Source organism: Myotis brandtii, unplaced genomic scaffold, assembly GCF_000412655.1.
Source record: "Myotis brandtii unplaced genomic scaffold, ASM41265v1 scaffold46, whole genome shotgun sequence".
Classification (NCBI taxonomy): Eukaryota; Metazoa; Chordata; class Mammalia; order Chiroptera; family Vespertilionidae; genus Myotis; species Myotis brandtii.
Window position 1 is genome coordinate 4918432 of NW_005367587.1, and position 15377 is coordinate 4933808.

Below are 15377 nucleotides of genomic sequence, written 5' to 3' on the forward strand. Positions count from 1 at the left end.
AGTTCCTTCTGCTCTTCGTGAGCAACATACTGGTTACTGTGGGTAACCGTCTCTCAGTAAGGAATTCTGCATTCTTCCTCCTAAGCCTTATGCTATATTCTCCTCTTAGTAACATGCGAATGCTGATCAAGGGCTGATGGGGGAAATGTTACATTTTAATAAAATGAACAGAACGTGAGATTTGCAATAGCAAAATCCAACTTTGTTTAAAGGAAAGCGATTTGTACAATGTATAGAAGTGGTGTCTCAAAAACCATTTACCTTAAACAAAGATTTGCTCTAGTTTTGCAAAATGTGAATTGGAAGGAATGATCTGCCAGTTCCAAAGCAATGGAAATTGCTGAGGGTAAATGCCGTAATTATATATCCACATTCCTTATTCAGTAATCATACAGGATAGCCTTAATAAAACGTTAGAATAATGATTTGGGTAGAAGGTAATTTACATACAGATGGTTTTTGAAAAAGTGTCTCCGGCCTAATGAGGATGATATGATGATGATGGAAACTAACATTTACTGAGTACTTACCAAATGCCAGACACTGTTCCAAGTGCCATACCTATATTAACTCATTTAATGCTCACAGGTAGGTGCCAGTATGGTCCCTATTTTCCAAATGAGGAACTGAAATACAGAGATTCCAGTGGGTACCTTGCCCAAAACCACACAGGTAGTGAATGGTAGTCAGGATTCAAATGCTAGCGTCTGGCTCCAGAGCCCAGACTCCAAGCCAAGAAAGAACTTGGAAATATTCCCATAAAGCCCTGAAGAGAATCCTCACACATGTACAGCCAGCCTCTGAAATGCTGTGCACTGCTTTGCAAGTAACCACCTGGAGGAAAGCTAGTTGTGTGCCAGTCTATTAAATAATTGAGAAATGTCCGGCTCTTTAGTCTTGGAGTAAATCATACAAAGTGCACTTCCAGCATGAAGGACAGCCCTGCGGATCATCCGGCCACACCTGGTAGGGCGCCTGGCCTAGGAATGGTCAAGTTCATCAGAAAAGGACATGATACAGATTATTTTGCATAGTCGTTCAAATCAACCCTCATTTAGTTCTTTAGAATCATTTTAATCAGTTATGGTCACACTGCTATAAAAATTAAAAGTATTGCCTATAACTATAATGCACAATATAATTATCACTCTCAGGAGTCATAAAATGCTTTCAGTATTTCAACCCTGGAGCTGGCCCGTGCAGATATACCTTGACTGGATTGTAACTGCATACAAACTGTATTATCTCCTTGAAAGGGACAGAAATAATACTATTTCAGAAAAATACTATTACATCCTAGTAATGAGGGACCTCCACACCTGTTGCAACAACCCTTCGGGCACCCTCCCTTACAGTCCCTTGGCCTCACCTTGTCCTTGACATTTCCACCTCCACTACCCACCAGCTGCACAACTACAAACTTGTTATCACTCAACCCTGCTCCCCAAATTCCTGAATCCTGAAATTCCTCTCTCCGTCCCTGACTCCCTATATTCATACTTTCTCAATCTAACTCATCCTTCAACCTCAACATAATCTCTTATCTATTAATCCTTTCCAATTCCCCCCACCCCTGTTCCCCAGATTCTTACAAAATAGGCCATCCCGGTGCCTCATATACCTTCCTTCTACTATATTATAATTACTTGCTCACAAGTCTGTTTTTCCTGTTAGTCTCATTGAGGGCCATGCATTATTAGTTCTATATCTTCACTACTTAGCTTAATGCCTGGTGCAAAGCAGGCATTGATAAATGGTGGGTGGTCAAATTAAGAGGTGAACAGTTCTGTTTCCACATTCATGTTGTAGTTTTTCAAGATCTACTAGTACAGTGGTCGGCAAACCGCTCCTCTCGAGCCACATGCAGCTCTTTGGCCTCTTGAGTGTGGCTTTTCCACAAAATACCACGTGTGGGCGCACACGTACAGTGCGATTGAAACTTTGTGGCCCATGCGCAGAAGTCGGTTTTCGGCCTGGGTGAGTCTATTTTGAAGAAGTGGCATTAGAAGAAGTGGGGGGTGTCGGTCGATCAGGCGACGGGAAACGCGGTGCAGGCGGGCCACAGTATACACAGCGCGAGGGAGGTACATTGTTTTGAGGTACGTTCGCTGAGGTCGACCCCCTCCAACTCTCCCATCCACACTCGTCTATCTGAAACAAGTATACAAGACGAGTGTGGATGGGAAAGTTGGAAGAGGTCGCCCTCCGCGAACGTACCTCAATCAGATTGAGGACGTTTTTAGCAAAGGCCAGCTTAGGAGTACCCTAATTAAGTTAATAACAATGTACCTATCTATATAGTTTAAGTTTAAAAAATTTGGCTCTCAGAATAAATTTAAATCGTTGTACTGTTGATATTTGGCTCTGTTGACTAATGAGTTTGCCGACCACTGTACTAGTACATTGTACGAGTAAATGCTAACAAGATTAGAGAAGTCATCGTAAGTGTGGTAAGAATAGAAACGAACCAGAATTTTACATAGCATGTCAGATGCAGATATGTATATTCTTGGATCATGGTCCATCTGCCCTGGAAATGCAAGTGTGCAAGTTTAGATTACTACACTTGAGAATGTTATGATGGATGGAGCTAAGAAAGGTCCAGTTATGCACCACAATAATGATGAAAAGGCACTAAATGAGAAGAGGTGAAAGAAACTGTGTTTTTGTTTGTGAGCTCCATGAGGGAAAGACCAGTTTCTGTCTTGTCACAGATGAATGCCCATCCCAGAGCCTCAGACAGATTATTGGACAAATGACCATCTCCCAGGATTGTCAGGACGAGCAAGTGAACAATAAATGTAGGAGTGTTTGTGAATTATCAACTGTGTCAGATATGATATTTTCGTAATCATTACTTGAGATAATATTTGCACAAAGTTCTGAATGAAGTAAGGAAATGAGACCCTCACTTAAAGGAGTTTGGGAAAGAGGGTTCTACACAAAGGAGGCAGCAAGTGCAAAGTCCCTAAAGGAAGAGCATTCTTCACTTTTTGGAGGGACATCAGTACAGCAAGGCCAGAATGAGCAAAGGAAGAGTGGAAGGCAAGGATGGATCTAGGTTTTGTATGGACTGAAGCTTATAAAATTTGTAGAGCATGGTCCTCCTAAGGAAAAACAATTAAAAACATGCACAGCCCTAGCCAGTTTTGCTCAGTGGATAGAGCATCGGCTCATGGACTAAAGGATCCCAGGTTCAAATCCAGTCAAGAGCACATACCTCAGTTGCAGGCTTGATCCCTGTGCAGGAGGCAACAGATCGACATGTCTCTCTCACATGGATATTTCTCTCTGTGTGTCTCTCCCCCTCCACTCTCTCTTTCTCTAAAAAAATCAGTGGAGAAATATCCTCCATGAGGATTTACAACAACCAAAAACAAAAAACAAAAAAAAAACACCCAAACCAAAAAAAACCATGCACACAGGTGCAGGGCTTTGAAAGGGTCTTGCAAATGAGCAGCCCTGCAGCTCAAACTCACTAGCTTTGCAGTAAGACAGCCTCTGGCAGTGAAGCTGGTTTCTCTCTCTGTCCCCCCAGCTTCTCGATTCTAGAGATTCTATGATATGGAAGGGCCATATCATCCAGTGCCTGTGGGCCATTGTGAGGGCTTGGGGTTTCACTTGAAGGGTGATGCGAAGCCATTGGAGGGTTTTGAGCAGGTATGCAAAGTGATCTGACTCACGTTTTACAAGGATCCCCCTGGAACCCATGAAGGCTAGTAGAGTGCCAAGGATGGACTCAGTCCCCGGGGAGACCAATTAGAAGGCTATTGTAGTGATCCTGGAATGAGGACCAATCTGGTAGCAGGAAGTAATAAGTGTCTGGATTTGAGATATATTGTAAAAGTAGACCCAAAAGATTTGCTTAAGTATTTGAAGTCAAATAAGAGAAAAACAGTTAAGGATAATTTCAAGAGTTTTCATTTGAGCATCTAGATAAGTGGTTCTCAACCTGTGGGTCGCAACCCCTTTGGGGGTCGAATGACCCTTTCACAGGGGTCGCCTAAGACCATCGGAAAACACACATATAATTACATATTGTTTTTGTGATTAATCACTATGCTTTAATTATGTTCAATTTGTAACAATGAAATTGGGAGACACCACAACATGAGGAACTGTATTAAAGGGTCGCGGCATTAGGAAGGTTGAGAACACTGATCTAGATGATAGGAGGTGCCTCTGACATACATGGAGAAGAATAAATTGGGGAGAAATCAAGGCATAGTGTGCTGGGCTGCATATCTGGCGCTTTGGCCAGACGGGTCATGCTGTGCTGTCTGTTCCTAAAACACATAGATAGGAAGGTACTGACATCAGGCCAGGCCTTGAGATATGGTCTCATGGCCCCTTCCCAGCACACAGGCCTTCTCAGAAGGCCCAGAAGTCTCATTCCAAATTTGGGAGACAAAGGACTGGAAAAAGTATAAATAAAGAGAGTTTCCTCCATATTGGGGGGCCCAGAATTTGAAAGACACATTTTCTCTGGGCCTCCACAAAATTTAATAAAATGTAACTCCTGTAGTCTGCGCTGCAGTTCAGCCTCTGCTTCAGCAGGGTGCTGTGACTGTAGTCAGCTGGCCAGCTTAATAAAGGCTCTTAAATTTAAATTCTGAGTCGGTGGTCTATCTCGCTGAGTGAACCCATAACAATAGCAAAGGCAGGGCATGCCAGTGGATTAACAAGGGACTGGGGGAGGGGCAGAAAGGACAGAATCTCTAGTGGGCACCTGTAGCTCAAGTGGGCAGGGGGAGGCCCTAAACTTCAAGGTCAGCCATTCAAGGATATTTTCCTGTGAAACTCTGTGGTTCAGGGAACCAGCTGTTTTTTGCATTATGCAAATAACATTCCCAGGGCTTAGTGGAGGGCAGTCAGAGAGCAGGTTTAACCTACACATGTGTATCACTCCAGAACTTTGCATAGTGACTAGAACAGAGTGTGCCATATGTGAAAACTGACTGGATTATAGCATGCATGATAAATAATTTGATTAATAAAAAAATGAGTCATGCTTTTGCACACATACCAAGGCTCCTCAAAGTCTCACTAGAACCAATAAACATATGTTGAAATATGATGATAAATGAAAATTTAGAAAGCATGATATAGGGGTCCCTATATCATGTGATTAAAACAACAACAACCTCTGATTTTCATAGAACAGAACACTTTTATTTAAAAACAAACAAATCAAAAAGTAACTCTGCCCTTGAACAAATCAGCAATAAAATCTTTTGGAAAGGAAAAAATTCAAATTTTATTAAGAATACTTTACATTACACACATATTCAATTCGCAAAAAAATGTTAAGCTAAAATAGCAGCCCAGCTGGTGTGGCTCAGCAGTTGAGTGTCAAACCATGAACCAAAAGGTCACAGGTTTGATTCCCAGTCAGGGCACATACCCGGGTTGCACAGGCTTGATCCCCAGTGGAGGGCATGCAGGAGGCAGCTGATCGATGATGTTTCTCTTTCATCAATATTTCTGTTTCTCTATTCCTCTCACTTTCTCTCTTTGGAAAAATCAATAAAGGAAAAAATTAAAAAAGAAAATATAATAGCAACACCCTTTTTTTTAAAAAAAAAGCTTTAATCAGAAGTAATTACAAAAAAATAGCATAAACCTTTGCTGGTTAGATTGAATGATAAAGACACAAGTAAATGTGATATAGAGGAGTTGTGCACCAGGATTATTTCTATTCCCCGGGCTGTTAATAACTGGCTGTCCATGGGGATGTGGAAATAGCCTGGTCGTGTTAAACTGGACTTTGATTCACACAGCAGTCACTGCCCCACCCATCTCTTACATCTTTTTTTTTTCCTGGCTCCTCTCACACTGATGTGGAATTGCCCGCTCCTCCAGGGCTGCTATGAACTGATCTCTGGACCAATGAACCGACACGCCTGGGGGGTTGCCTGGTTTGGATTTGCCATTCTCTGCTGGACTGTGAGTATTTCCTGGCACATGCTTTATTTCTGAGAGGACGGTGATAAGGAGAGACTTTGAGATTGCCTTCGTTGGCCCAACCTTACTAGACTGTCTGGAAACCAAACCTTGGACCTGAGAGCTAATCGGGAAACTGCTGGCACCTGAGCAAGGACAGCGGCGTCCCTTCAGAGGTGGGGAGTTACCTGCCTCTACCAGGGACAGGATGTGTCCTGTTAACCAGCTCCTGCTGGGTGATTGTCTGCTCCTCCAGGTCTCAAATCTCATTAGCTCATTATGGTGAGGTGTCAAAGTCTGCCATCTATCTAGATGGCTCCCACCAGACACTGATCTGCCTAGCTCCGCCCAAAGAGCTGCCTGGGCCAGACTCACCTGTCCCACTGCCCCCGTTATTAGATGCACATGCAGCAAGAGGGAGGAGCAGTGGCTCTCAGCCCTGGCTGTGCATGAAAACCTCCTGGAGAAGCTTGAAAACCCAAAGCATGCCAGGACCCCAACCTCTGAGATGCCAATTCAGTTGACAAGGGGTGGGGTCCAGGAATTTTTTTTTTTTTAATTTCCAGATGATTCTAATTTGCTGTTAAGATTAAGAGTCATTGCATTAGGGAAGCAGTCCTAGATTTTGGGTGTCAGGGCCCCTTTACTCTCTCAAATTATTGAGGTTTCTAAAGAGCTTTTGTCTGTGGGGGCTACCTCTCTCAACACTCGCACTATTGGAGAGTAACACAGAAATGTCAAAATACTTATTAATGCATTTCAGGTAACAATAAAAAAACAATTGCATGTTAGCATTAACAACACATTTTTTTGTGTGTGTGGGAAAAATGACTGTTTTCCTAAACAACAAAGTAGTGAGAAACGTGGCGTCGTTTTACATTTTTGAAAGCCTCTGAGTGTGTGGCTTAATAGCAGACAGCTGGATTCTCATATTTGTTTTTTCAGTCCATCCATTACAATGTGTTGCTTAGGTTGAAGGATTTGAAATTTTTCACACGGATATGTGGTTGGGGAAAAGAAAAACCAAAATGTTTCAATAGCCTTACCTAAAGATAAGTGTGAATTTTCTTTGGTATTACCCAAAACCTGACAAGTAGTATTCTGAGGGTTAGTTGCCATATGGAATCTAAAACGATGTCAACGAACTTTTCAGACTCTGTTACATTAGGATACATTACATTGGCACGGCTTGCATTTGGCATAAATCTTTTGCCAGTCTATGATTCTATAACATTGATTACCTGTGGAAATACTGGCTCATGGTGTTATGTAGATCTTCCAAATGTTGGCCAATTTCTTTATACAAGACTAGAAATTGCATCCACTGATATTGCCACTTTAGAAAAGAACTTAAGCATTGGGATGCTATCAAGCTTGTGGGGACAAATACAAGTTTCATGATTTTTGTTGGAAAGCTCAAATTTATCACTCTCAACAAATATTGTGAGTTTTTTCCCCTCAAAGTGACAGACACCCAACTCTGAACAGCTTTTCTGTTAGTCATTTTTTCAAGTAAAAATGGTGTTCCATGAAAAATAACCAGTTCAGTGCACAACTCGAACAATCGCCCAAGTGCTTTTCCTCAAGACAACCATCCTATTTCAGTTTGCAACAAAACTGCTTTATGCATGCTTCCTTCTTGTCCTACAGAATGTTAAAAGGATGTGTACTCAAAGGTGAACATTTAATAAAATTAGTAATTCTTAGTGCTCCGTCAAGGACAATCTCAAGTAAAACTGGCTTTAAAAAAAACTTTATTGTTGAGAGTATTATAGTATACATATATGCATTGCCCATTGACACAGATAATGGGGTGGTGAAGGCCTGGGGTGGGGTGCGAACTGGGTGGGGGGAAGAGGAAACATCTGTAATATTCTCAGCAAAACTGGCTTTTTTTCTGCAAGTGCATAGCAGTGAGAATGCAATGACAACTAATACAGTTTAGTGCCTCTGCCCTGAATTTTGCTAAGATGCCAGCAGTGTTACCTTCCACTGCCTTTGCACCATCCATTTAAATGTGAAAACAGTGAAAAGGACAAATAAATTATTAATATTGTTATGCAAATATTTTTGCTTCGTGGACCCCTAAACCGGCCCATCAGGTGTTTGTGCACCACACTTTAAGAAATGTTGGGTTTGGGGTGGGAAACTGGGTGAGGCAGGAGGGAGGAGAAAAGCACCTCCTTGGAGAAGTCTCCTATGATTCCTCAGACACCCCGCACACACCTCTAGCTGGGAACTGCTCCTCTTTGAGGTGTTTGTCTCCGCCCAATGCCTGGCAAACAGCTGCTTTATGTGCCCCCAGTGCCTAGCAGGGCCTACAGTAAGTGCTTGAAAACCCATTGAATGAATGAAAAATGATAACAGTGAAGTTTCTACTGTGCCATGTTAGCAGGAACTATATGGGCTAATGTTTAAAGGCTTTTGAGGATCTTAGAACTCCAGGCCAGTTGAAACCTTTGATATTTCTGCAATCATCAAGTGGACGGGACTCTGGATCATGTAAGTCCCCTTGACGTTCAAAATAGGAAAGGGAACTGGATCTATTGAAGGCCTGCTAGAGACAAGGCATCATGTCACATCCCCACAGCAGTAGCTAGGTGGGTAGCCAGACTCCTACCTGACAGGAATAGAGAAATCCAACAGGGTTCTTAAGAATTGTGCTTAAGAAGAGCTCCTGGGCACGTCCAGTCCACTGTGGCTTACGGAGGCCCTCCCACAGCGGTTCCACAGACAAACCTGAGGCTGACTGCCTGGGCTTGACCCCCAGCTTCACCACCTACTAGTTCTATGACCTTGAGTACCAGTTACTTAACTTCTCTTTGCCCCTGTTTCTTCATACGGTTTTGGAAGCACTGAATTGAGTTATATGTGTAACAACTAGAACAGTGCCTTATGTATAGTAAGTTATCAATAAACATTAAACACTATTATTATTATTATTGTTATTATTACTTCCTTATCTCATTTAATCTTCTCACTCTGAGATTGGTGAAGATGTTATTAGACTACTTTACAGATGCAGGAAGTGAGTGACAGGTCTGCCACAGAACCCAGGTAGCCTAACCCCTTATCTGAGGCAAATTCTTGAGTTCTTGGGGGCAGCTGTTCCAGGTCACAAGCATTTTTGGGAAAAGAGAGAGTCCCCTGGGAAGAGAAGTTCATACTAGAAGCAAGAAACTCATATTCCAAAATGATACAGACTAGAAGTAGGAATCCACTAGAGCAGCGGTTCTCAACCTGTGGGTCTCGACCCCTTTGGGGGGTCGAACGACCCTTTCACAGGGGTCGCCTAAGACCATCGGAAAACACATATATAATTACATATTGTTTTTGTGATTAATCACTATGCTTTAATTATGTTCAATTTGTAACAATGAAAATACATCCTGCATATCAGATATTTACATTATGGTTCATAACAGTAGCAAAATTACAGTTATGAAGTAGCAATGAAAATAATTTTATGGTTGGGGGTCACTACAACATGAGGAACTGTATTAAAGGGTCGTGGCATTAGGAAGGTTGAGAACCACTGCACTAGAGGGTAATGAGCCCTGATGGGAAGAAGGAAGAATTTCCCGAGTGGGAGGGGGGGAGAGGTGGGAGGGGGAAATTTAACAGAGAAATGACTGACGTTGCTTAAGGGAAGATTACCGTTAAAAATCCAGTGTCAAAGCCTGAATGAACTTAACATCACTTTTCCCAAAGTATGAGATGTTTCTAAACCAATCCCCTATTATTTTTTTTCTGTCTTTTATATTCTAGTTTTGGGTTCTCCTGGGTACCATGTTCTACTGGAGCAGGATTGAATATTAAGAATGCAGTGTCACCACAGTCTCCCCTCCCCCACGGACTCTGGATTTGGTGTTGGAACTGCTCTCTCCTAATATTCCACGCGTGCCCACAGGAACCTGAGTTCTCCCTCGAGCTGCCGAGTCAGTGGGTACGGAGTCCTTTAGGCTCTCTGGCTCCTGGAATTCTCCCCACTTGCATTTTCATCCTAGGATTCTGCAACATTTTTATGGACCGTAAGAGAGGGGGGATTTGGAAAGTAGACAATAACGTCTCCCATCCCTGTTTAGTTTTAATTTGGGGGCGTAAAGGCATTCACAGGAACCTGTGCTATCCCAGCCAGCCAAGTCCGTGTTTAGACAGCAAATCGGCCTGTATTTCTCACTGCTTTCTAACGGACACCTTCAAAGACTTTCATTCATCTCAGTGTTGTCCATGTGGAAGAACTAAGGAAAAGGTGCCGAAAAATATCTTTTGCCTTTTGTTCTGTGGAGACTTGGGTGATTCTTCTAATGCTACCTTGGGATCCTTTCACTCTCCAGGACAACGCCCGATCTTGAGTTAACAATGACTGATACTTCCTCTCAGACGTTGTAGAGCAGCGGTTCTCAACCTGTGGGTCTCGACCCCTTTGGCGGCCGAACGACCCTTTCACAGGAGTCGCCTAAGACCATCCTGCATATCAGATATTTACATTACGATTCATAACAGTAACAACATTACAGTTATGAAGTAGCAAGGAAAATAATTTTATGGTTGGGGTCACAACATGAGGAACTGTATTTAAACGGCCAGAAGGTTGAGAACCACTGTTGTAGAGTGATGTATGTTCAGTAGCCTCAACCTCCCATTAGTTAAAAGTATGTAGACTTCCTGGGACAAAGTGGAGGCCCGTAATATATATTTACCAGTCTCAACTGGAAACACCTTTCAAATAGAGGAGACGCAAGCCAGCTGTTAGCTAGGGGATTTGTGGTGATTTGTGTTTACTGTCAAAATATTTCTCTTCTGAACTGTTTCTGGCCCTGAAGGAAGTTCATGTAATTCAACATCTGTCTTATAAAAAAAGAGGGCTTTTACATATGTTCATTTTCTCTTGTTGTTATTCCTGGGAATTGAAGTTTAGGAGATGAGGACTCGATAGGGCCCTTTTCCTCTTGGACACCAGTAACCCTGCTGTGCAGTTAAATGGTGAGAACTTCTATGTTTACCTTTACTTTTTGCTCCTGCTGCACTTAGGACCAGAAGTGGTAATGGAGCCGCTGCTCCTCCTGTGCTTGGAAACACCTCTGACTCCAGCTACCAACTGTCTCCTATGAAGAAAATGTGCCTGTCACTTTAAGGTCCTACTCCCGGCCGACTCAGTCACAGGGAGTGCCCCAATACCATGCCCTGACCAGGTTCCTGTGCCTCAGGCTGAGCCCTGGGACAGGGAGAGACAAGAGAGGAGCAGAGGGCATCCTCCGCTGTACACCCGGGGATAAAGCTGAGGCCGCAGCCTGACTCATGATTCCCAGGATAAAATTCCCTAAATAAAAGCTCATGTCCTGACACATATCCAGCTTGACCTGCCCCTGGCTCACCTAATCTTCCAGGACAGGGCTTGGGTGTCAGGATAAATGACACCTACACTTGGCTGACAAGGTTCTATCTATGGTCTTTTAGAAGAGGGGAGGAGAGAGGCTTTGACAGGCCTCTCTCCCGTCTCCCTTTCCATATCTCTCCCGTGTTCTGGTGCCTTCTCTTCCACTGCTGACTAGGTTTTCCATTGTCCTCGTGCTCTCCACTGGCTGAGCAAACGCTGCCCACTTCTGCCTTCCCCTCCAGGACTTCATGCTTCACACACAAAATTCCATCCTCCTCGTGATTTGATCTCCGCTAGGTAGAAGCAAAACCTTTTGGAAAACTAATTCATACTAAGGGGTGAGTGACAACTAGTCCCCACTCTCTTCATCTTCTCTACAGGTTTTTCTTTGGTAACTGAAATGTATCTCTAGTTGGTGGAACCGGAGTCAGCCCTGGGAGCAGAAAAGAGCTATTGTGAGGCAACATGGCCCACCTGCTGCTCCTTAAATCTTACCTCCTGCTTCTCTACCAGGAAGTGACTATAAAGAGAATGAGTCTTCAGATAGCAGCTGCCCCCACCCCCACCCCCGGGCGCACCTAGCTTCCTTCCTGGAGCCTCAGCCTCATCCTTCATAGAAGGTGCCAGTACCACTGCAGATGTACATGGACAGGCTCTGCTTCTCCCAAAGGCAAATAAGGCCCTGAACCCACTATGTCCAGGCCCCAACACTTGGGAAGGACACACTTTTCAGCTAAGACAGACCTGGACCTGAAGATTCCCCTACAGAAGGTCCAACCATTCAGGACTTCTGTTATTCCTGCTAACCTCAGGGCAGCTTCTGCTCTGCCCAGTTCCTGCTTCCACACCCCTCACCCCCCGCCACCTTTCCAGGAAGCCCAGCCTTGCCCCTCTTCCTTCTGGCATCTGACACTAAAAAGAGGATTCACAGTGAGACCCAGGCTACTATTCAGGATGAGACCCAGGCCCAGCCTCACCAAAGACACCTCCAGCCCCACCAGCCCAGGGAGGGGAAAGAGAGTGGGAGAGCCTGGTTGTTGGCAGGTTGCTGGGCTTCAGGCACACCCAGACCAAGCCATCTTGTGAAACTTCCCACTTCTCCAGCATCTGTTCCCCTGCTTATCAAGTCGGCGAGGAAAAAGTATTACCTAGCACCAGAAATGTGTCAGACTAACTCTGGGACAGGTTTTACCTGATTACAACACCAGCGGGTCATTCCTGGGCCGTTTCCTCCCCAGCTTGCTACTCAGGCTCCTGGCAGGCTGGCTGCTTACACTGAATGTTAGAAAGCCTGCTGCTCATAGTATCAGGTCTATAGCTTCTTTTTCCATCCGCTGGAATAAATAAGAACTGCTTCCTTTCTAAGCAGCAGATCAGGTACTCTCCAGACACCCATAAAGAAAAGAAGGAATAATAATAGTCATGTGAGTTTGAAACTCTAATCTCTCTTTTCCACCCCAACCACAACCAACTTGATTGACAAGCTGGGCTGAGGTTGAGGAATTGGAAACTGAGCTGGTTCCTCGTTTCTATTGACCGAACAATTTCCTTTCTCCTTCTGTCTATAGCATTTCTTTGTTTCTCTTCCCTGCTTCACCTCACCCAGATCCTTATCGTGTCCTATACCTGAGACCAAATCAAAGAAGAAACCCAGAGGAGGCCAATTGTACGCTATTGAGTTTGCTTTCATGTGTGACTTTTTTTTTTTCCAAATTAAATAGTCACATTTATTGCAAATCCGGGACTATGAGGGGGCATTTCGCTCTCCCAATTCTCATAGTCCATGTGTGACATTTTTATGATAAGGCCCAAGTGGCCATATCCAATGAGCAGAGCCAAAAGAAATCTTGGAAAAAGGCAAGATTCCTGAGGAATTTGTAGTTCCCAGATTCTTCTCCAACCCTCTCTCCTCCCATCCCCCCACCAACTCCCAACACATACCCACACCCACACCCACACACACACACACACACACACTTAAAGAAGACAAATAGGATTAAAGGGAAATGGTGCCATCATGCCCTACTTTCTCATGGCCTCTACTCTGAGTTCCTCTTTTAAAAAAAAAGGGGGGGAGCCCCTGACACTAAGAAGCTAGCCTGGCCCCCACAACTAGGTCATGCTGTTCTCCTATTAGATATAAACAATCTCATAGGATCCCAACCTCAGATAAGGTTCCTCTGTGACCAAGATAAATGGAGGCAAAGCAAGGCCACTTCACAATCTGTGTAAGCGCAGACAGACACAAGGTCACCTTGCCCCCCACCAAGTGCTGCACACCCTTTCTTGGCTGAAATGAGTGGCTACTATGTGTTTACCTATTTCAGCTCTGGTTTCCTGCTAGTCCCTATGGATTAAATGTACTGAGATGCACAGCCACAGAACTGTCCCCGCTTTCTGACAGTACCCCATAGAGAGCACACCTTGCTTCCTCAGACCCTCCCCAAATGACCCGATCCAAGCCCAAATGCTATCATAGGTTCTTTCTAACTCCCTTGGCCTGAGATACCTCCCTGTTCCTCATGGTATGCTCTCCCTCACTGCAATGAGTCATGATCCCAATTTATTTATCTGCAGATGTGTTCCTGAGGGTCTTTGGTTGAAGGACATGACACTCTCCAATCACCCACCCTTATTTCCTCTCTTTGTGTATTTGTCGTCTGTTACCATGAAGTGGTTAAGAACAAGAGCTTTGGAGTCAAATACCTGGCTCCAAACCCCAGCTCTGCATGGCTTTGGCACGTCACTTGGCCTCCCAGCAACTGCTTCAGGGAAACATGTCTATCCTCACACAGATCTGGGAGGGTCCCACCAGATATGCAAAGTGTGCATTAGAATGGCTAACAGCCTGTAAGAGATACCGACAGGAAGATATACCATAAATCTGTTCTGAAGAACTCTACTTGGCTCATAATCCCTAGGAACATGCCAACTAATGTCATCTTGCTTCAATTTATTGCAGTAAGTTTAATGACCAAATATATTGGTCCAAATTAACTGGCCCTCAAACAATAGTTATGAGTAATAGCTTTTCAGCAAAACTCCTACTCCATAGTGGAAGAATGTACTAGGGTCATGAAGATAAGATATTTTAGTGGATACATCTCAAGTTCTGTGTTGTTGTTGTTTTAATCCTCACCCAAGGATATGTTTTTATTAATTTTTAGAAAGAGAGGGAGAGAGACAAAAAAAGAAACTTTGATCAGTTGCCTCCTGCACACATCCTGACAGGGGACCGAACCCACTACCCAGGTATGTGCCCTGACCAGGAATCGAACCCACAACCTTTTGGTGTACAGGACGATGCTCCAACAAACTGACATACCCAGCCAGGGCTCTGTGTATTATTTTTAGCTACAAATGAGAACTCTGCCATGCTGCCTTCACAGAAAAATCTCATAATCTCCTGACAATGGAATATTCCGAGGGCGAAAACACACATACACACACACACACAAATATTGGAGTCAAGAGAGACCTGGGTTCAAGTCTTATCTTTTCCTCTCACTGACTTTAGGGAGTTACTCACTTGAATCTGTTTTTTCTTTCCAGTACGTATACACCTACATTTTTATTGGAAAGTTACAATAAAAAACACACACAAGGAAATTGACTAATAAGAAGCTAGCACTCAATTATTGTTATGCCCCACCCTTTGCCAATCTCTACCCCAAGGTCCAAAGTTACACACACTCACATACACACACCACACACACTTGCACACACGCTACACACATACACACAAGGTACAATTTTATTTGCATTTTCAACTTCAACAGCTGTCGGTGGAGCAATGGAGCCTTTGCCCGTACAGGCAGGGTCCCTGGGGGAGGGCCTCTTGGCCACATCCTTGTGAATGCTTTCAAGACTTATCAGGCCCTCTCAGCAAGGTACCTACACCAATCAAGGAGGCAATCGCTTAAATATATAAGGTCCTAAGGAATAGACTTTTTAAAAGAAGTTTTGGAATGTGATTACAAAATAAATGATGAAATGTACCTGACTGTGGCCCATCTTGAGAAGCATGGTAATGGCTTTTGAGAGCGACTGTGTA

At 43.8% G+C, this 15377-nt stretch overlaps 1 protein-coding gene across 3 annotated transcripts in view; it reads left to right on the top strand.

The window, feature by feature from the left end:
* UPK1B (uroplakin 1B) overlaps positions 1–10231 on the top strand; it is a 32291-nt gene extending 22060 nt beyond the window's left edge. For all 3 annotated transcript variants that reach the window (XM_005875325.2, XM_005875324.2, XM_005875326.2), the window contains exons 7-8: positions 5863–5946; positions 9712–10231. In XM_005875325.2, coding sequence (XP_005875387.1) covers positions 5863–5946; positions 9712–9762 — 135 coding nt within the window. In that variant the 3' untranslated portion in view covers positions 9763–10231. The remainder of the gene's footprint in view (positions 1–5862; positions 5947–9711) is intronic.
* Positions 10232–15377: the final 5146 nt, after the last annotated feature.